Below are 22,770 nucleotides of genomic sequence, written 5' to 3'. Positions count from 1 at the left end.
GGAGCTGTATAGCGGAGTGAGAGGTTCTTTATTGAGCTAGGAAATGGCTAGCACCCATCACAAACTCATCACAAAAAAAGAAAAAGAAAAAAACTCAGACATCTTCACTTCATGGAGTACATTTTGTGTACCAAATTAACTGAATTAACCACATTATGGTAACAAACCCCCCCCAAAAATGTAACAAACCCGGAAAATAACCGCAACCGTGCTTTGCACACCCAAAAGCGTGGACATAAATCGGCGCCCCTGCCGCTCTCTAGTGTTGTAATTGTATCCTAGAGCTTAATTTCCCAGTTTTAGTTTCCTAGTGTTTTCCTCGTGCCTGTTCTTAGTGTTCCCTTTGTCGTTTGTTAAATAAACCCCTTGCATCTGAACTGTTCTGCCTCCGCTTCACTGTCTGCACTTGAGTCATTCACTTCTGCCTTGCATCGTGACACTGTAATATCGCTTTTCAGTCGCTTCTGTTGATAAAGTCCTCTTCCTCTTGACTCAAAAATCGATGTGGAGCAGCAAAAAGCAGACATTTCCTATCGCAACCTTTGATTGACTGGTATAGTTATGCAAACATAACTGACATATGTTATTAGCATTCGGACTTTGCCCATTACAGAGAAATCTGAATGACTTTTTCCATTACAGAGAAATCTAAACGACTTTGCCCATTACAGAGAAATCTGAATGACAGCATTCTGACAGACAGATGAAGAGAGCGACAGAGAGTGGGTGGAAGACTGTAAGAACGATGTAGAACTGGTAATCAAATTCCACCCACTGTTTCATGGCCCTCCGTCATAATTACACTGCATACATTGCTATTAATATTAGGGCATACCTAACTTGTCATTTTCAAATCCAGCATGCTTGTGTGGCAACTGTACATGTATGTGATTTCAAGACTCTATTAGGCTATTAGTTTTGATGCATACGTCAATATTCTAGTCTAAGCGTAGTCAAAGGGGGTTGAATTTGAGGGTTGAATTTGCATGGACATTTGACTCATGATTTTGGGGTTTGGGGCATGTTGTCACTTTGATGAATGTATATTTTGGTGTTCACTGCCTGCGTTTTTCCATGTCGGTACTAGCCTGGCTCCAGCCCCTAAATCGCTAGCCACGGTCATTAAAAAAATATAGCATAGGTTCAGGCGATGGAGTGAAACGAAATGAAAATTCAGGGTGAGTGTCAGGCTACCTCCATACTGTAACTAGCTGGGAAATGATTGGCCAAAAATGAACCCTGCCTTGATTGCCCTGTAGTTATGAAAATAGAAGGTATTTCAGCTCAATGGGATTGTCACAGAGCAGCCTCTTGCAGACACATTTTCTCTATGTTCAGCTGTACACATTCATATTGAAATATATGTTATGCTCGAAACTTGTAGATTCCCAGTCACACAGAAGGTGCACATTCAGTTGTGACTGGGATCTCTTTAATATCCTTTTGTTTATCTGCACAGGAAGATACTGTTGGTGTTAGTTGAGTGATTGGTGCCTGAAGATCTGATTGAAAGGTGCCTCTTAATCCTGTTAGCTGATTGATTAGAACATGGGGTGCATCTTGGGTGGATTGCTATTGTACTGTAGCCTGGTAAAGCCCCTCCCTCCGGAAAATCTCATTTCCATTTGATTTCAGGAAGGAGTCTGGCCTGAAGGCTTGTCTGGGCGTTTCTAGCCCGTTCACCAAATGGACGAGCCTATCAGCGTCGTCGCTCATCGTTCGTGATTGACAGCGAAAGTTGGCCAATCAGGTGGCGAGTTCGAGTGAGCCCGAATGGAACCAAGTGCAGCCTGAGTGCAGCCGACCAAAAACGAACAGCAGCCATCTTTTTTGACCGCAGTGTTTTCTACTCTCTTTTAAACTTAAAAATGCTCTCAAACTTTTTTGAGGCACGGAATTTACTTTTAAGATATCGTTTGGATAGAATTTAGTTGTTTAACTTCATATATGTGGTCAATTAATCATGACAGAGCCTATTTAAAAATAAAAAATCTGAGAACCGGCAGGGGCGGGCAGTGACACGCATGTATCCGAATAAGGCAACCTATTTTGGGCATGGCCGTCTCAAAAGTCCCGTTGCGTCACATTAGTCTGGAGGTGGTAAAAATGCACTGGCTGAAGGGGAACACTGCTGATTGGCTGAAGGGGTTGTCAGTCAACGGTATTACTCCCGCCCAACTCCAGCCCACAGCCAAATTGCAGAATGGGCGATCATGCCAGACTCACTCCTGAAATAAATTACAAATTAGATTTCCGGAGGGAGGGTTTACCAGGCTAATTGTACTGTGGTTGGTTGATTAGAAATGGAAGGGTGGAGTTTGCAGAGTATAAGGTAAACAGCTCGTAGGCTGGAGCACTCAGCAGTAGGCTAATGTTGAAGTGTGGATGAGGGAAATGGACGCATTGGGTGGCGAATAGCTGGGTGGAATGGTGTCACATTCACAGCACTCACACCGCTAATCTCAAATGGCGAAGGATAAGAGAGGTTATGAGAACAAAAGGAAAAGGAATAATGATACAACTAGCTCAACTGGTGAAAACTGTTTTGAGGAGTGACGTGATTGGAATGAGAGCAGTGTCAAAACAAACGTCTTATTTAGTGATCCACATGCAGTAGGCAAGTTTGTGACAGAGTGGGGGAAATAAGGTCGATGAGGTTAACAAGGATTGGGATGGGGATAATAGAGTGCAGGACAAAGCAACAGATGAAGGAAGTGTTGAGGATTAAGAGGTACGACGGGAGCGAGGTAACTTGTTTCCGAATGAGAGAAAGGCCAAGGAAGAAGGGAGTAATTAATGGTGTGGCACTGACAGTTGACATAGAAGCGATTGTGGATGGTGACTGTGTATATGAGGCCAGAAGGATGTCACGATATAGAGAAGGAACTAAGCGAGTCGATCTGTATTACGTTTGAAGCAGAGTTGCCAGACAGAATATACATTGAATATGTGTGCTATAGAGTAGGCTGCCATGGGAGAGGTTTACACTCTCCATAGATTTGTGTTTGATTTTTTTTGTTGTATTTCTTCAGTTGTAGATTTCTGATTTCTGCCTGCCTACTGGTCCACTTTTTGAAAGTTTCATGGTTTTTGCTGACTGTCGAACCAATTTAGAAGCGCCCACAATGTGAAAGCCAAAGAATACAGTGTAGTTAGTGTAAGGTTGGGTAGCAAGAGCCAGTCAGTTCTAGTTCGCTGTTACAAAGAGAGCTTGAGACGAGTTATGTTACAGTATCTATTTTAGATTAAGGCATTTCACACTATATTGGCTCAGCTGTCCTTAATGACAATGTAACCCACACAGCCAGTTATTAGTTCAGTCAGTTAAAGGTTATTTGTTTTATTTTCCTATTCTACTGTAATGTGATATAGACTGAGAGAGCACACTAGCCTATGTATTTTCTCCATTCTTAAACAAATTGTGTCTAAAAACCTAAGTGTCTACCTTGAGTTATTTACTTTTTATGAGATAAAAACAAATGCATCTGCTTAGCTTTCAGGCTTCATTCAGTATTGCACCCTTTAGTCTGTTATCTAGCAGCTTAATAAAAAATAATGAAAAAATGGCGCACATTTCAATGCCAATATCAACATACAATGACAGATTAGCCAGGGATTTTTTTGTCAATAATCCTTTACTAAATGAAGATAAGTATATGGTACAGACAAAAGCATGGGCCCTCATAAAGCAGTGAAAAGGGTTGATAATTCATGGGGCCGTGGGGACGCAGTATTAATGCAACCATCTGGGTGACCAGAATCATATCTTGTCATTGGGTGCAGATGGCGACAAACCTGGTCAGAGCAATGAGATAATTGTGTTGTTCTGGAGCTTATGCTATGCAAATGTCAAGTAGTCAACGTAAGCTTAAGGTACAACATGTACGCACGCACGCACGCCCACACACACACAATTATATATTACAGTCTTGTCTGAAAAACAACACCAACCCTCAAACTGACAAACTAGCTTATGAAATGATCAAATATAAATTACAAAATGTTAAGGTTTCCTGGTTTATTCATTTTCCCAGCGAACATAATCATTATTTATCCCTAATGTGAAAATACACTACACAAATGCCAACAAATCCAGCCGCTTTCACCTTTCCTCATTCTGGAAGGTAGAATACATTGTGATACTACAGTATGTGGATTAATATAAATACAGTGTTGCATACAAAGCCATCAAAGCGGAAATGCAGCAGATATTTTTGCCGAGTTTGATGTAAAGTGTCGATGTCGATGTTGAGCTCAAGGACAAAGTGTAGGCGGCTAATTACAAAGTACTAATATACAATTATTTCTTAACAATCTAAAAATATTTTTTCCATTTTAAAAGTCTGATGTTAAGAACTGAGACAACTTTAATGAAGAAAAAGATGAATTTTCAGCATCTACAGTAGGAGCTGCTTGAGATGATGTGAGAAGATGTAGCACTCAATAAGTATAGATTTGTAATATCCGAAAGACCATGAACCATGACCTTAGAGAAACAATAATGTATAATGATTACTCCACACTATATTTGAAAGGCCATCAATGCCATGTTCTTCTAAAAATCAAACATGGCTATTCCAGTCCATTAAGATTTTAATCAAAAAACAATTAAGACTCCCTTGGGGTAGTGCAGCAGTATTGCAGTTTAAGGCCTCATAGTGGCATTTTCCATTCAAGCATAGATCAATAAGAATAATAACTCATATAACTAGCTAACTGCACCAATTATTACACAGCAAAATAAAGTCAAATAAAAAAAAACTAAAATAAAAGATATGAAGGTGCATAAAACCAGAAACAATTGAGACGATTCACAGAACGTGTCACAGTGCCAAAAATTGAAACTGTGTGGAGTGTCACTCTACACTGGTATTACGTATTTGTCATTCCTTCAAACATTTTAGGCATCACAGATTTATGTACCGACAGGCTGTGTGTTTATGCTTTTGTGTATTCATGTACGTACGTGTCTGTGTCTGCTGAGATGTTTAGTGAGTGTGTATCTGTGCTTGTGTACGGGGATGTATGCACACAGTACAATCCTCAGTGTTAATTTAATCATTTGTATTGTGACTCTGAAGAGTGAGCAAAAGTAACCACTATTTGGTTATATTTGTACACTCTCAAGTCAATTGAACACCGAGTGTTTTTCTGTGTAGGCGAGGCGGGCGAGTGTCCGCGACGAGCAGCCGATGGCCTCACGCGAAGCCTTGCGTGGCGTTCGAGTTGGCAAGCTGTGGCGGACAAAATAGGTTTATCACGTGAATCTAAAGGAGCACTCCCTTCACACATCTCAGCCAATCACAGCGATTGGGGGGTGGAACATTTCACTGGGAATAGCATACAAGCACACGTACTGTAAGTACCGTACAGGTTCTGTGTGCCTAAAGCCTGATTTGTACAGGTACCTGGTTTGCACATTGTGTCTTACACCAAAAAATAGTAGATCCACAAGCTTAAAATGCATCGCAGCGTGCTGCGTTGTGAGCTTGTACATCTGCTATTTTCGGTGCGTCAGGATGTTGATGGAGCCCATGTTTGTGTGCCGTCTATTTATTTATCTTAAGTCCAACTGGTTCACTTGAGGAGATTCTGAAGCATGGCAGTGGCGTAGGTTGGGCGGGCCTGCTTGCTCTCGATAGCGCTCCTAAGGTACTGGATCCCGTCGCAGCGCTCCCAGATCTCTTCAAATTGCCTGGGCAGGATCTCCGCACCCCTCTTCCGGGTCAGACCCGTCTCCTCCAGGCTCAGCTCGCACATCTCCATGTCGTCTTTCCCTGTACAGAGGAGGAACATACTGTCAGGGGAAACGTGCACTTGAACACGTGCACACACATATCCATCAATACATTACACACTCACATCACTGCATATTAGGCCTGTCCCCGACTAAGGATTTGTATAGTTGAATCTGATTGGCGACTACATTAATTGCCAATAGTCGACTGGCAGTCGAATAAGGACACCCCCCCCAAAAAATTAATTTAAATTAAATTAAATTGAGATTGGCAGTGGAATCAGTCTGATTCGAATCGGCCAATCTCTCAGTCAAATCATGCAAAAAATATGTTATGCAATAGAGGAACATTCCATTTGGGCTGTAGGGGTGCTTAGTGTCTGATTTAACATATACTATTGGTTTCTCCCAATAAATCATGATGTATATCCTATTTTTGGCAAACTATTAGTTAATTAATATAAAAAACTAGGCCAATCTCTCAAAAAATAAAAAAAATCTTTATTTATTTTTATTTTTATAATTCGACTAAGAGATTGGCAGTCGACTCAGACATCCCTCGACTAATTAGTCAACTATTCGACTACCAGAGGTCAGGCCTACTGCATGTGTGTATATATATATATATATATATATATATATATATTATACTATATTAATGTAATATTATACTATATTAAATTAAAACTCAGTTCTAGAAGACCTACCAGCCACCAACACAATGGGGCTTTTGTCTGGATGTAGCTCCATCTGTCTGGCTATCCAGGGCCCATCAAAGTGGGCATACCACCAGCCCTTCTTCTTGTTCTGGGGGTCCTTGTACTGGTCTGCTGGCCGGATGAATGGAATACGGAAGTAGCGCTGTTGGCGGTTCATGGCCACTTCCTGTTGCTGGTTTACTATCGAAGGAGCAGGGTTCTGTTCGGCTGTGGTGGGGCAATGCATCAGGGAGCAAACAGACAGCATTAAGGGCAAGATTGTTTCGTTTTTCTTCACAACAAGCATTATTAAGGGTGTACTGCAACGTTTTGCAACCAAAGCGCCAGAATGTTACTTCAAAGAGTTGCGGGAAAAGTTTATCCAACACCGTTAAACACAAGAGGGTTATAAAACAAGGCATGAAGCTCAAAAATAGATCAAAAAGAGATCAAAGCCATCAAAAATACCCCAGAAAATGCCCACGTAATTAGGACCGGATGAAACCAGGTAAAGCTGAAAGCTAAGGCTAGAGCCTTATGAAATAGCCTTGTCTTGGTCGTAATGGAGGAAGTGGCAGCAGGAGTGAAAAAGTTTAGTGAAGTGAAGGGATGAAAAAGTGTGGAAATTAAGACAAACAAAGAGGACTAATGTATGCACTGTATAGTATGTGAGAGAGTGTGTGCGTGCGTGCGCGTGTGAGTGTGTGTGTGTGTGTGTATGTGTGCGCGCGTGCGTGCGTGTGTGTTACAGGTATAAATCATGGTTGGTTGAGTTGAGATTTATCACAACTGACCATAGTCGGTGACTGATTTAGGGGCCCTCTGTTCAGTTCCATCATCAGTGCGTTTCTTGTTCTTGGATTTCCAAGCATGGTAGACCTTCAAACGTCGGTGGAACTCCTCCCTGCATGCCGCCAGCAGCTCAATGTCTGTCCGCAAAAGAGGCCATCAGTCAGCACACAAACATAACTGCAACAGGCACACGTTGAATCTGTATGTTTCAAGATGTCAAGGAGATTCCAACCGCAACGATAATAATCAATAACATCAAATGATTTACAATGTATGTACTATGTAGCTATGTAAAGTACAGATATATTCAGTATACAATATAATGCTACAAGATTTGAATCATTCAGAAAGGCTTTAAGATATTACACACACACACACACACACGCACACGCAAACGCACACGCACACGCACACGCACACGCACACGCACACGCACACGCACACGCACACACACACACACACACACACACACACACACATTGTCTATTAGAAAGTCATTGGTTAGAGTGGAACTAAAGTGGCATCTTGGCTGCTATTCCCATTTATGTTGATTCAGAGGAGAATGACTACAAAAGACATCTGCTATGTTCCAGAATGGAGGTAATTTCCTCTCTCTCTGCCTCTAAAAGACATTCTGATTAGAGTTCTCAACGGGCCTGAAAATTAAGGCCTGGCCCTAACTTGGCCCAAACAATCACCATAATGTTAGGCTCTGAAAATGTTGGGTCGGGTAGGGTCGGGTTCGGGCAGAATTTGAGAACTCTAATTCTGATTAGCTGTAGCAGCCGTCAGGAGATTTTTTTTTTGGTGAAGAATTCTCTAATTTCCACATACTGTCCAGCTGCAGTCTCAACTTTTTTAACAACCAGTCATATACCAAGACAATGACTGTGGAGGACAGACCACGAGACCCCCACAAGACCCCCACAAGAAGTTTTGATACACTTTCTTTTGGGGGTATAGGAGTTTAGTTACCAAAAACATAGACAGATGTTGAATTATTAACTATGGGGACTGAATAAATGATGCTGGAATGATGGAGGTGTGTAATGCATTCCACCATGGCCGTGTGTGTGTGTGTGTGTGTGTGTGTGTGTGTGTGTGTGTGCGTGTGTGCGTGTGTGCGTGTGCGTGTGTGCGCGAGTGTGTGTGTGTGTGTGTGTGTGTGTGTGTGTGTGTGTGTGTGTGTGTGTGTGTGTGACTGTGTGTGTATGCGTGTGTAATAAAATCGAAGAGGCCCAACGCTGAGCAGCATGCCCGGGGTGTGTTCAGGTGTTCTGTTCTGCTCTGCTCTGCTCCGTCTTACCACAGGAGGTGTTGATAACGTCCCGCAGCTCAGCGTACTTCCATTTGCTCAGATCGTACTTTTTCACCCCAGCAGCAGCCTTGGTTGCCTGCACCTGAGGACCCCTGAGGGCATAAAGGCAGAGAGACAGAGAATGAATTGAGACACACACACAACAGAGAATGAGCCCGGGGAGTTTGAGTGGCAGGGATGGAGGTCAGGTAAGCTATCACTATGGTACAGGACTAGGGTTTCACAGTGGATGGGATGTTCTGACATTCTCTGTTCTGAAATGAATAGCTAGCAGTTGCTAACTGTAGGCAAAAAAGTTATTAGAACATTATAAGCATCCATTGAAGACAAGATCAAGCGGCCAATGAGCAGACAATCATGGGAGATTTGATATGTGATGAGTGACAAATCAACACTTATGTTAGATCACAGTATATAAATATAGAAATATGAAGTTAATCACTATACACAGTTACTGTATAACTAAGAAAGAAAATAACCTAGAGCATACTCTACATTAACACTTATTAGTCCATCTAATAGCACAGAGTCTAAACTAGGCCTCCTCTGTTTCTGTGCCTACTTAGCAGACTCCTCCAGAGTGTCTGAGCTCCACCCCTGCTGGTCCACGACTGCTAACTCAATAATGGACAGGATTTACTGTAAGGGCAGTCGTTCTCTAAGTGGGATTTGGGGATCCCCAGGGGTCCTTGAGAGGGTTCTAGGGAGTCCCCAGCTAATTGATAGTTAGGAACCAAATGGCGTTAATGGACACTTATATTTCTGTAACTGGCAAGCTCCATCGGGTACAGAAGGTAAGATTTGAATAAGATGGATGCAGAACGGAACTAGGACCTGACGTGGCAGAAGAGGTTCGCAGTGGGAGGGCTGGAGGGCAGAAGTCAAGGGAGGAACCGTGGACACTGAGCGAAACCTCTCAGTGCTGCTCAAGCTCTGCAGGAAGGAGAGCCAACATGGGCAGCAACGGAATAACACTGTATGTGTGCCAGGTTTTTTGTGTGCATGTGTTTGTATGCAGGTGCAACACAAGTGGCATTTTGTGCAGCTCTCCAACTATACCGCAGCGCTTGCTGTGAGTACCCTGGGTCAGCAATGCTCAGCATATTCAATGGAGAGAGAGAGATATAGTGTGGTCTCTCTGGATGCCTGGGCTAACACTGCTGAGATTAAGGGCTATAAGTCCAAGAGCCCTATTTTCGTTCGAAGATCCTAAATCCACTATTTGGGGATTTGGCATTGCGCATTGGCTACCAAATGTAATTTGGTACCCACTGCAACAGGAGATTGCCACTCTAGGGGAATATGTGCCAGCTTTACACAGAGAATGTGGATGTGCAAATACCACTGATATGATCAAAGCCAAATTGCGGGGCCAATCACTTAGTTTGGATAAAAGAGGTGTTTCATTAATAAAGAAATAGCTATGGCTTCAAATGTGAGATGAGATGACAAAAACAATTCTCTGATCTTTGTCACAGAGTCTTGTGAGTCACAATTATGTAGGTTCATTTAGTTTGTGGTGAGTGTCAGATATGCAGCTATCCACAAGATCTTACATTTGCCACACCATTTGCCACACCATTCTCTATGGATATTTTAGTGCTAGCATTCAAGTTAAAATGTTTATTTTTAATGCAGAAAAACAACCAAAGCCACCAAAACTAAAAGTATAAGCCTGATGAAACACGCATCCAATTTATGCAGGAATGAACTCAACCTCAAGTGTGTACAGTATATACAGTTGCATAGGTTTTAGACTGAAATGTTAACGTGCTTCTACATCTAATTTCTCCTCGAAGACTGACAAGGTGTTCACGCAAAAACTTAAATCCTAACAAATTGAGCTCAATTAAACTGAGTTCAACTGAGCGCTGGCGTGATCATTTGCTGGAGCAGGTTGATGATGACAGTGTCTGCTCTGACATTGAGGAGAGGGCACACAGCTCTGAGCTGCAAAGCTGCTGATCCTCCCCACCAGGTGGGATGCATAAGCTACCTGCCAGTAGCGGGTGTCCATCAATGTCATTTGATCAAATTACTACCAACAGTACATAGCTAAAAGCCTCATTTATCATAGCTAAAGCCTCATTTATACTTAGTTGCGTGCCGCTCTCGGGCTCAGTAAAAAGCAGATCTACAAGGTCACAACGCATCACGAATGTGACGCGTTGTGAGCTTGTATTTCTGCCATTTACTGCACACAACACCAGCATGCAACTAAGTATAAATCAGGCTTAGGACGGCTAAACACTTAATAATTAGAGGCTACTGATAGCGCTTCAAAGAGCAGCGCTGCATGAACTTGATCCCCAAAATGTTTGACACGTTTTAGCATATTTGTTGATGTTTTTAAATGAAATCTTTGGTGATATTTAGATCAACAGAACACTCTTTTAAACGCAAAATATAATGTAATCTTTAAACTTCCCCATTATTTTTTTAGGCTATTCATGCGTAAATTGCGCTTGTATCTTTTACCTTTTCATTTTGGGATACTGTAAATATTCACATATTTAATTTTAATAAACTGCCATGTGAAACAACAACACATTGCACTGGGTACAGAACAGGTGACGTATTTTTGTATCAAATGCTAGATTTCTAACCGCTACTGTACAACAATTACATTTATAAGTAGTATTACAGTACTATGTGAATGTTTAACAAATGTGGCTAATATTGCAAAACTAAAGTACAAGCAATGGGAGTGGGGGAGCATCATACATTGCCAAAGCCTCAACCACTTTACACTCTATTTTATACTTGGTCGTACAATGGTATCGTGCGGCGAATAGCCTATCTACAAGCTCACAACGTATCGCAATACAACGAGTTGTGCGCTTGAATATTGTAACTGTCTGAAAAGGTGTCATATAATCCCATGAGGGATGGGCCACGAGGTGGCATGACACTTAAATAAAATAATTCATTCATTCATATTATGTAATTGACATGACCAAAATAGGGACGCCAGGTTGATAAGCTTGTGTTGTTCACCAGCACCGCAAACAACATATTCAACATTTCGAGCTTTGAAGAACGCAGAGAGAATTAGGGAATCAAAAATAGAATAGAAGCCCCATTTTATGATTTGCCACGTCATCTTCTGTTTTGAAACATTCGGTTAGCAGGCATGCCGAACATATAAATGGCACATTGATTCATGTGTCCCAGATTTTGACTTTGACGATCTTGTGTAGATTTCTCAAAACTCAAAAGAATCACAGCCATTGCTTATGGTTGCTTTGCGTTGCAGGTGTAATCCTGGAATACGGAGAGATTTGCTACTTAGATTGGGATTAAATAAGGGGGGGGGGGGGGGGGGTGAGTGATCATTGTTTGCATTAGGTGAAGCGTGGAGAGGGGCGGTTATAGGAAGCAGTAGTTATGTCTTACATGGCTCTTGATGAGGATGCAGAGATAGGCAGAGCTGTGAACCCATTGCTGGGAGAGAACAACAGGAAAGATGTAGGTTACACATGCAGGCAGAGATTAAAATAACTTTGTTTCCCCCTGAGGTTACATATTCAGTCACTGTATCTACTACATACGTGCAGTATACTGTTTACTGCTCAAACATGCATTGTATTATTTATGCACTGTACTGTATGTTGATTTTGACATGTGATATGTGTACTGTATAACAAACTGTGGTATGCTATGTCAGTTGTGTTTTTTAATGTACTGTATGTGCATATATTATGTATGTGTGCATGGCACTATATGTACAATGTTGATTTTGACATTAAGATACGTGTGCCATACTGTCCTTGTATCTCCATATTTAATCTTTTTATGATTTTCCATCCTATTTCATAATTCATCACACGAGTGGTGTGCAAGAGTAGTGACAACAGCATTCTACAAGCTCACAATGTGTTGCATCTCGTGAGCTTGTAGATCGGTTGTTTTAGGAGGAAAAAAAGAAGAACATGTTGGAAAAATCTATAAAAATCTTGAAATATTGAACCTATGAAAAGTATTAACAAGATCTTGTAACAAAAAAACAATGACATTTGAAATCCCAAATATGTTTGACATAAAAGGTTCCCCGCCCGACAGCGACGATGTTCATGAACAGACTGTGGATTCGTATGAATAATGTGAGTTGTGGTTTGTACTGTGTGTGAATAATGGTACTGCACCTGCGCAGGCCCGCCGCATCCAACTGTCCGTCTTCAGTGATGAGCTCAGCCTCGCTCTGGGCGATCCTCATGGCAAGCTCTCTGTCTCTCCTCTCCTGTTCCACCATGGTTGTACGCTGTACCTCCTCTTCACGGTCCAAGGCCAGCTGGACCTCCATCTCAGCCTAAAGAAAGCACACACACGCACATGCAATTATTAATGTTTTCCTTAAAGGTAGGGTAAGTGATTTACTTTGGTTAAAATAAGTCTTAAATAGCTCTATATTTTGATAGTACTCATTTGTTCAGGAAAAGGAGTCTCCATGTCTCTCCAGCTCTTTAATGTAAAAGTACAGAAAGTAATATATTAAGGTACCATGTTTCTTTTGATTGAAAGTAATTAGTAATAATACACATAATACACAATTTCCCTACACCACTAGGAGTAAAGAGGGTGTTTAAATGTTTACAATTATAGTAGGATTTATACCAAAATATATTTGAAAAATAGCTTAAAGACAAAAGATGCCATCAAATCCACAGTGGAAACCAAAAGTTCCCAGATCAGTCAGGGATGAAAGTAGACTTTGGAAACTAATCTTGGGAGACTCATGGCTGATGACAGCCTGGTGTCAAAGTGCCTCAAAGCGAACGTAATGGTGACAGCATACAAATATGCAAGTGGCCTGGCTGAGCTGAGAGGGCAAGGGTAGGTGCAGTGCGAGGCTGCCCGTCAACGCTAAACAGCAGAACAACTGCTTTGGATCAGCGTTGGGCCTCAAGACAGAGAGAATGGGGCTCGGTGAGAGATTATGTAGAGGCAGAGGGCATTAGACACAGATGGTAGAAGGTTTTAGGTAGAGGGGTGTGCCCAGGGATGAAAAGATTTAGTCTAACAAGGGTACAGTAGATAGTGGGCATGAAGGAGGCAGTGGAGTATATGGAAAAAGAGATACCGGTGAGGTTAGGAGAGATGATAGTTGAGAGAATAGGGGACTAGGCAGAGGGAGGAAAGACAATGCTGTGCATAGGCTAAAGCCTAAAGCTGAAAAGGGAAAATAAAACATAGAACGAGTAAGCAATAACTCACAACAGGCCATGGCATATTGTGTCTACCGGTATCTAAGGGGTGTTGTTCAACTGACAACCACCGTAGCTGTGATAAAATCACAATATAACATGGCCTGGAATGAACAATAGTATTTCATAAAACGGTTACCAAATATGTCAGTAGTCAAAATTATAGACACATCCCAATTAAAACAGTTTCAGCCATGAAGTAGGCCCTCCCGAGTCCTGACTGCCTGCATAAACAATCAGTTTCTGTTTAGATTAGGTGACTGATGATCATTGTTTCTTGCAACATTTGCATGTTTTTTAAACAAATGTTTTCCTTCTTAGCTGTGGAGTGATAAACAGTAGAACTGTACACATGCATTAGACTTCATTGCCATGGTACAGTATAGTTAGCTTACCACACCTATCATACCAATCATAGTACACGACTTGAGATACCCGTTTTATAATAGTCATGATATAAACTGAGGGAATTCATGGTTCCATAAAGTAAGAAAAGGACAGTAACGTGACAATCCAAATGCATTGTAAAGATAAAAGTGATGGATGATAGTCCCACAGTGGGATATAAGGCTTCTTTATAGGAAGGAGTCAGCAGGTAGTGGAATTTGGAATCATCAATCATGATCAGTGGGTGACAGACCACCACCCCACCTCCCCAAGTCTGACTCAGCTGTTGCTGTGGGAGACAGCAAAATCACTTTGACTCCGAAGGGTAGAAGATTGGTCCGCCCCGACACCGGACCCATGACATCAGGGTCAATAGTAGAGTACAGTACATTTCTATACAGTACACTCAAGGTCTTCAAACTGTGTATTCAGGTTGCAATCGCTTCATAATTTGAACAGCAACATTATCTGCCATTTTTGAAAAATATGTAAATATGTATTTTTTAAAGCGAACATTTGTAAAATATTTTGTTCCTGGGACCCCCAGAAGCAAAGATTTGAGTTACAAATCTTCGCTTTAAAAAGATATATATTCAAAGATTTGCAAAAAAAAATATGATTTTTCAAAAATAGCAGATCTTCAAGCTCATAGCACAGCCGCGCTATGAGCTTGTATATCTGCTATTTTTTAATAGCCAAAGAAATCTAAAATGACATAGATGCGTTCCCGGATTGAATGGGTTAATAGCGCTTCACCGGCGAAAACATGCTCCTTTTTTCCATGCAAATAATTTATCGGGCTGCAAATCAGAAGTCGTACAAACCTGCAGCATCTTCTCCTCTTCCTGACTCTTCTTCCTCTCCTCTTCCTCCTGCTTCCTCTTCAGCTCCATGTCTGCTTTCCTGAGGTATCAGGACAGGAGAAACTAACGGTTAGCTTCATTTGAATGCCTTTGGTAGAACTGTGGCTCGTATACTGTAGCTACCTGGGCCTCGACCAAAGTCCAACACTTTAAACCCAAACCATTTGCAGCTTTTACAAAATCCACTTATTTGAACCCATTTGACCAATTAACCCATTCAAATCAGGAACACATCTGTGTAATGACTTTATCCATATATTATACTTTGGCTATTTAAAAATCACACCCAGTGTGAAGTGAGCGGTGCTATTTATAGTTATGAGATTAATTTCATCATGCATCTCGGTAGCCAATCACAGCACGTCCTGCGAAGTGACGTGCTTACATTTTTTACATTATTATTAATTTCATCATGCGTCTCGCTAGCCAATCACAGCGCGTCTGCGAAGTTTGAAGTTAATTTCATCATGTGTCTCGCTAGCCAATCACAGCACGTCCTGCAAAGCTTAGCCTATGGGCGTGTTTTCCACAGCATGGCGTCACAGCGCCAGAAAGAAAAACTTTCACCACGGATGGGTCCTAAACCCTCTTATAGGAGCGGTTGCACCGCTCAAAAATAGCAGATATATATGAGCTTGTAGATCTGCTATTGTTTTTTATCGTGAAAATGTGTGCAAATCTTTGAATATATATATATTTTTAAGCGAACACTTGTAACTCAAATCTTTGCTTCTGGAGGTCCCTGGAACAAAATATTTAACAAATGTTCGCTTTAAAAATATGTATATTCAAAGATTTGCTAAATAAAATCACGATTTAAAAGAAATAGCAGATAACAGCTTGTATTTCTGCTATTTTCGAATAGCCAAAGTATAAAATAAGGGTTATAGCTAAAATCTAAAATGACACAGATGCGTTCCAGGATTGAATCGGTTAATCACTATCAAACATCACTCGATCATCAATGGCCCTTCGTCACTCACGTCCTTCTGTCATCTTGCTCCTGTTGGCGGCGATTTTCCTCCTCCTCCCTCCTCTTCTTCTCTCTATCCATCTCATCCTCGATGTGCTTCAGTCTCTCCCTCTCCTCTTGCTCCTGTTTCTTCTTCTTGATGGAGGAGAGGAGCTGCTCTGAGCGCTTCACCAGCCCCTGGTACTCTGCGTCAATCTCCTTTCTGGTCATTATTGTGGCCTAAAGGTGAGAGAGATGGGGATGACCGGCATGTCAGCGGTGGTATTCATGGACCTATTTCATATTCTATACCCAGCTGTTAACTTCTGAACCAATACCTAGGCTCAAGTGTATTCTCTAGCTAGCTTGCTTGTTGCGGCAGTTTTGCTCAATGCATTTTAAATACAGGCAGCGGAGGCTTTAAAAAAGCCTTTGGGATATGTCAAATGTCTAACCTTTTGCTACCTGAACTTTTTTTGCAACTGTTTTTCTTTTTTCCCAATTTAGTTGGTTTGGGGAACCAGCCACATGTCTCTGCTCCCTCTGGACAGGAACAGCAACTTCAGAGTCGGAGGAACTTAGGAGTTGCTAGTGCAGTGTCAAAGGATGCACTCACCTGCCGGCTTCCCACCAGTGAACACGGGCAATTATTGTGTTCGCTGGAGCGTCCGGCCAAGCCAGAGACACAGAGGAAGAATCGAACCCTGCAGTCTTGACGGCAGAGGGCGGGAAATGTATCTCTGCGGCCCCCGGACACCCTTCTACCTGAATTTATTATGACTTCTGTTCTCTGTCTCATTGTTCTGCCCTGCCACCAACTCTCAGGTAGCAGACATGCTGACTTACGCCTGTCACAGTGTACCACCGCCACCAATGCAGGATTCCCTCGTCAGACATTAAGTTCAGGGTGAGAAGGTAGAGGTCACCCTACCTGTGAGGATTCATTAGTGAAAAATGACACGGTCTTATCCCCGAGGTATAGAGGTCTGAATGACAGCCACTGGCATCTCATGCATTATTCAGTCGGTGAAAGCACACCAGGGTCAATATCTAAGGACCCTGAACATCATTAGCGTCTCTACACAGAGGCTGTTAATAGGCTAAGAGGTGAGGATTGGGAGAGTCAGGAAGCAAAGGAAGGAACTATGAGCTCTCTCACCATACCTGTGGGATGACACATAGTCTCAGCCACTGACAGCAAACATCTTCAGACAAGACAAACTATTAGGGAATTAATACCTCACCATCTGCATAACTCATGGATCCTCTGTCTGTTCTTACCTTGAGGGTGTAATACATTTGGTGCTTATTGCACAGGGAGAGCTGGGATTTGACTAAGCAAAACAGCCTCCCTAAATAACAATACTGGAGATGATGAATGAAGTCTTTGTCACCTTTATCTTCCTTTTTGTTTGGGGTTCGAGAGAAACAAGTCACAGAATTATGAAAAGCCTCAGAAGCTAAACGTCTCCCAAGAGCAAACTGATGTCCTTGTTGCAGGAGTCAACAACTAATTTACGGCACTTCAAACTGACCGCCAAGAGCAGATGACCTACTAAATAACGCATTAACACCCCCCCCCCCCCCCCGCGCGCGAGCGCACGCCCACTCACTGCCCCAACACACACACACACACACACACACACACACACACACACACACACACACACTTAACTAAAAAGCGTTGCTGTATCGGTTTGTTGAAGAGAAACACATTTTCATAATACTGAATTATAGAGCTTCAGCTGATAAAGTATCTACATGTGAAAGGACTGTGGGTGTACGAGCAAAAAGAGGGACGCGGTCAGGATTCCATTCATACATTTAAGTTTGCGCATCTTTGCGCGCTTTGAAATTACGCTAGAGTGCATTCCGATCCTATGAGGCCAACCGGTCGATCACTCTGTCCTCACATGTAATCCTCTCCTCCTCGCTGGGGGGCGAGGCTTAGGCGCGAGTGGAGGACGTGAGGAGAGTGAGCGAGTGTGAAAGTTTGGGGAATCGGAATTCAGCTTGAGTCATAGAGTTGGGGGCTTTGTCAGAGTACCTGTTGTACCCGTCTGTCTGTAACAGAGGTCCTCTGTTACCAATGTTTGCCCATGTCATTTAACCCTTATTTATTGAATCATGTTTGCACAGCATATTTGCACTTTATTCATTTGCACATTGTATTTTGCACAGTAATGTATGTATGAGTGCGATAGAGACCAAGGGCAATATGTTTGAGAAGTGCAATATAGGGAACGCTAAGTGATGATTGGAAGCTTAACATGTCCCTTTAAGTTGAGCTGTTATGTGGCCAGCATGATTGGGCTGGACCATAGTCAGGATGTCAGAGGGGGGTTATGATGTGCTTTTGTAGTTGCTAATTTATGTTGTAGTTTGAAGTTATTATATTGGGTAGTTCATGGGGACTTTTATATATACTTGTGTGGGTTAAAGATATTTACGTATTTATTGTATGCTCTCATTTACAATACACCAAGTAAAATGGTATAGTCCAGGCTCATTAGTTCCAGCTGGGTATAAAAGGCTGCCACTTGCCAGTGGTCTCGAGTCTGTGCTGGGAGTAGAGAGCTTCCAGTGTTTATCAGTTGGTATTGTTCATGTTCTGACAACATATACCGTCTGGTTGAACTTTACCACGCCTCTGTACTGAATTCCAACTGCTAAGTCGGGCATTCTCACACCGTCTGTCTGTGTCCCTTTTATGCCCATATATGGAGATTTTTGTCAGTCCTCGTCCCTTTTATGCCCATGTATGGAGATCCCTGATGTCATCAGTATATGCCCATATATTGGCATGCCCAAATATGGGCATACCGGTTGGCTCTGCGGTTCTGGATATCCGAACTACTCGACGGTGGGCACAGGACTCCCTTGAGTCCTTGCCGCTGCGCACGCCAAGTTTGAAATACAGTATATGCACATGACCATAATGGGCATAGCATAGTTTGTTTATGGTTATGTCTTGAGTCAGAGTGACGTGGCCGTGGTCCTTCCTTCCGTCCGCCCGCCCTCCCGTGGCCAATTTTAATATAGGATAGGGTTTAAGAGGTTAGTGGTAACTTCAGCTGGCAATATTGTCTGTTTTGTTGAATGCAATCGTTTAAACACTGCCTCATGTGTGTTAGAATGCATACAAATGTAATTAAAAAACATTCCAGCTTGAGGGATTTATATAAAAATGAGACAGAAAGGTAAACATAAACAAGGTTTGTGTGAAAAGAGAGACTTCAGATCCATCTACTAAAGTGACAAAAACAGCACAAAACATGTGTCCTCGCTAATATCCACTGGTTGACCTGGTCGAAGCATTGCAATTTTGGTGTCAACGAGGACCGCGATTTGAACCCTCTGTAAATTGTAGTCCTTGTTGACACAAGAATTATAAATAACACCCCCTAACCCCTTACTGCACCTCTCACCTCACATCGGCGCATGGTGAGTCACCAAAATGCCAAAGAATGCAGGCAAGGAAGATCTTGTGCAGAACCAGAGCTACACTGTGCCTGCCAAACCGTTAAACTAAGGAAAGTGCACAGTGCAAACAGAATGATATTTCAGACGTTTGAGTCTTCTCCCATCTCTTGTAGGATATTGTCTGGCTTGCCACAGTAGCCTCGATCTCCAGGCTTTTATTGCTTAGTTTTGCTAAAAAATAAAAGCCTGGCCCAACGATAGCCCGTACTGGGTATGAGGAAGTGTTTCACTTCCCAACCAACCAGAGTGCAGTGGGCGTCGCTCGTAATGTTGTGTTAACGGGGCGGGGGTTGACGGACAGATCGGTGAACCAATGGGATCAGCCGCAGTTTCTCGCCGGCTCTTTACACCCGCCCCTTTATACACGAAATCAGGAGGGTTGCAGCAGGCTATTGCCACAGTGACTCACAGTGTAAGACCACTTACTATCATATCTCTGCTGTCCAGCGCGAACCTGCTAACTCCAAAACGCTCATTGTTCAGGAAACGAGAAAACTAAATATAAGTTTTTCAGGAAATGAAGAAAACCTTATATTTTTAAAACAAAGCAATACTGCCTCATCAAAGTTGGTATAGTGACTTCCAAATCCAGCGCAAGTGGAGTTAGTAGTTTCAGACGAGCAGAAATCAAGCTGAAATGGAGTTAGGTGTCCGAACAACAATAGCTCCACTTGCTGCTGAGGGAGAGGTTTCAAAAGGGTACAAATTCCCAAAAGCTAACAATGGATCTCCAAGCTCACAATGCATCACAACGTGTGAATTAATGCCCTGATGCTTCATGACACTTATTATATAGGCCTACAATAATAAACAGGACTTTAAATATTACAATAACTTCTGCAAAGAGGTAGTAGAATAGCGTGACAGAAATGCTATGAACTCCTTTCTTCTTGTCACATTGTTCTCCTCATTAAGCACTTCATAGATTTAAATAAAAATATAAATAAGGCTATAGTCCTTCTCATAGCTGTCCCTGGTTCGACCCTTTACTACTGTACATGTCACCCCCAAGCCTACAGGACCGCGGTATAACGGTGAAGTTGCCGTTGCCTGGTGGTCAAATCTGTGATGGCAGGACTTCTGCATTCAAAACGCTACTGCGCGTGCGTCTACCGTTTGAAACCTTACTGCGCATGCTTCTATCGTCTGAAACGCTAGTACGCCTGCTCTATTCGTCTATTGGCTCCAATATTGGAGCCAATCCAGGAAGTAGAGGTACTTCTGGGTGCATTCATGCGCTTGTGAGCAACTTTCATTGAAATGAATAGGTGGGGGTGGGGCAGTCCGCCCTCTAGATATTTTATAACTCTATGGTCACACCCTCCTTTCCTGCCCTTCTTGACTCACTGAATCTATCTGAAATAAGGCAAACAATTCCAAAAATAAATAAAGAATAATAAACTACATTGTCCCACACAATAATGTGTGGAACCATATGGATTTGAAACAGTGTATTGATAAAAAAAAAGAACACATTATGCTCAGAAAACGTTGCCTGAATATAGTAACAGAATATCTTATGATTCATGGACACCTTATTTCACGGATAACACCTCAATCTCTCAAAAGCACTCAAACCCAGTAAACTTGGGAACGTGTTTCAAATTGACTTCCAGTCAATGGAAATGGCGAATCTTCTCTGCGAATCTTCTCTGCTTGGCCTTGGATCCTCTAGTGCGGTGAGAGAGAAGAACTGTGGCCCCCCAGCGCTCTTGGACACTCACCTTAATCTTGGCCAGTAGAGAGTCTACGGAGGTGGCCAGGTCCTGGATTTGTTTGGCCATCTCCTGCTTGTCTTCTTTCAGCCCGATCGCCACCTCGTTGAACCTCTCCATCCGCGCCTTCAGGTTCCTAACCTTCACCATTCCATCGATGCTGTGAGAGGAGAAAGTGCATGCAGGGCACATAGAATCAACCTCTGATGAGTTTTCAAAATCTGATATTCATGACATCATAAATGAAAATAAAAAATAAAAAATCTTTTTACGAATACAAGTGTGACAAGTACGTATGACAAGTGTAATTTTTTTTACAGGTGCAAAACCTTTTTTTACAAGTGCAAATTGATATTGGCATTAATTTAAGCCCATATCTCCTGCGTTTGTTGAGTTCCTAACACCAGTTCCTGACATTCCAAAAGAAGTTTATGTACCCTACAATAAAGAAACCTTGAACCTTGAGAAATGGAGATGAAGAGACAACTAGACAAAGACAAACCAAGACAGAGAGAGGGCGAGAGGGGGAAGTGGCAGACAAGGAACGGCAGATGGACAGAACAGCCAAACGGAGAGAGAGAGATGCGAGAGGAGGGGGGCAGACAGAAGAGAAAGAGTGAGGTAGATGTATGCCTAGAGATGCCAAAATGTAAATAGTTTAAACCTATTTTTAATGTAAAAAACAGTTATAAAAGTCCCCCTTCTTCACAGATCTTAATAAAAAGTTGATGCCCCTAACTTTTGAGACCCAGTCCTGGCATGCATATATATTGAGCTTGAGTAGTAGGAGGGAGAATGATCGGAGAGAAAGACAGAGAAGAGAAAGAGTGGCATCAAGGGGATGCGAGCCCACTTGCTATTCTGAGGTAATCTGACAGCTTCTGGGACTAAATTTAAATAGCCTTTTTTTAAAGGTAAAGAAAGTGGTTAAATGCCCGATTTGTACATTTTCATGGATCTTAATAAAAACTTGATAACCCTGCTTTTGAAGCCCACTCCTAGCATGCATATATATTGACGTTGAGTGCCCACAGGGGAAGAACATAACAATGAGAGAGAGAGAGAGAGAGAGAGAGAGAGAGAGAGAGAGAGAGAGAGAGAGAGAGAGAGAGAGAGAGAGAGAGAGAGAGAGACAGACAGAGACAGACAGAGACACTCACCGGGGCTTATGCTTCCTCTTACACAGCCACATACGGACCGTTTTCTGGATCTTGATACAGGCCATGGCTCTGTACGTCATCTTGTGACTCACTGTTGAAGGTGTTTGAGAAGACAATAGTACAGCATAAGCAACAAAAAACATTAAAAAAAAACCTAGATATTTCAGCGTTGTTGGTAAGGTTGGTTGCTAAGGTTCATAAAAAAATAGCCAAACAAGCCTTTATGTTTGCTGCCCCAGCAGCCTAGAACCACTTGCAGACAGCTAAATGGAAATGATCTCGAATAATAAATTGAACCCATTAAAACCGGGAAAGCATCTGTGTAATTCTAGATTTTTGCGTTGGCTATTCAAAAATCATCCCCATTTTGGGCAAATCTTTAAAATCTTTTCAAAATGTTTCAATTTTGTATTTAAAAATGTATTTAAAATAAAAATAATTTTATTTAAAATAAAATATTT

General features: G+C 42.1%; 1 protein-coding gene across 2 annotated transcripts in view; it reads right to left on the bottom strand.

Moving 5' to 3' along the window:
- Positions 1-3,681: 3,681 nt before the first annotated feature.
- Positions 3,682-22,770, bottom strand: part of myo6b (myosin VIb) — a 57,169-nt gene continuing 38,080 nt past the window's right edge. The window contains exons 24-33 of one of the 2 annotated variants that reach the window (XM_080413943.1): positions 22,310-22,400; positions 21,159-21,309; positions 15,983-16,191; positions 14,961-15,039; positions 12,691-12,854; positions 11,942-11,989; positions 8,534-8,637; positions 7,230-7,364; positions 6,445-6,663; positions 3,682-5,777 (exon numbers count right to left, since the gene is read on the bottom strand). In XM_080413943.1, the coding sequence (XP_080270069.1) occupies positions 5,578-5,777; positions 6,445-6,663; positions 7,230-7,364; positions 8,534-8,637; positions 11,942-11,989; positions 12,691-12,854; positions 14,961-15,039; positions 15,983-16,191; positions 21,159-21,309; positions 22,310-22,400 (1,400 nt within the window). In that variant the 3' untranslated portion in view covers positions 3,682-5,577. The remainder of the gene's footprint in view (positions 5,778-6,444; positions 6,664-7,229; positions 7,365-8,533; positions 8,638-11,941; positions 11,990-12,690; positions 12,855-14,960; positions 15,040-15,982; positions 16,192-21,158; positions 21,310-22,309; positions 22,401-22,770) is intronic. The other variant, XM_080413944.1, reaches the window with a different exon arrangement.

Source organism: Gymnoscopelus braueri (assembly GCF_963280865.1).
Source record: "Gymnoscopelus braueri genome assembly, chromosome: 19".
Taxonomy (NCBI): Eukaryota; Metazoa; Chordata; class Actinopteri; order Myctophiformes; family Myctophidae; genus Gymnoscopelus; species Gymnoscopelus braueri.
The sequence above is the reverse complement of the archived record's forward strand: the minus strand, read 5'-3'. Positions and strand labels throughout refer to the sequence as shown.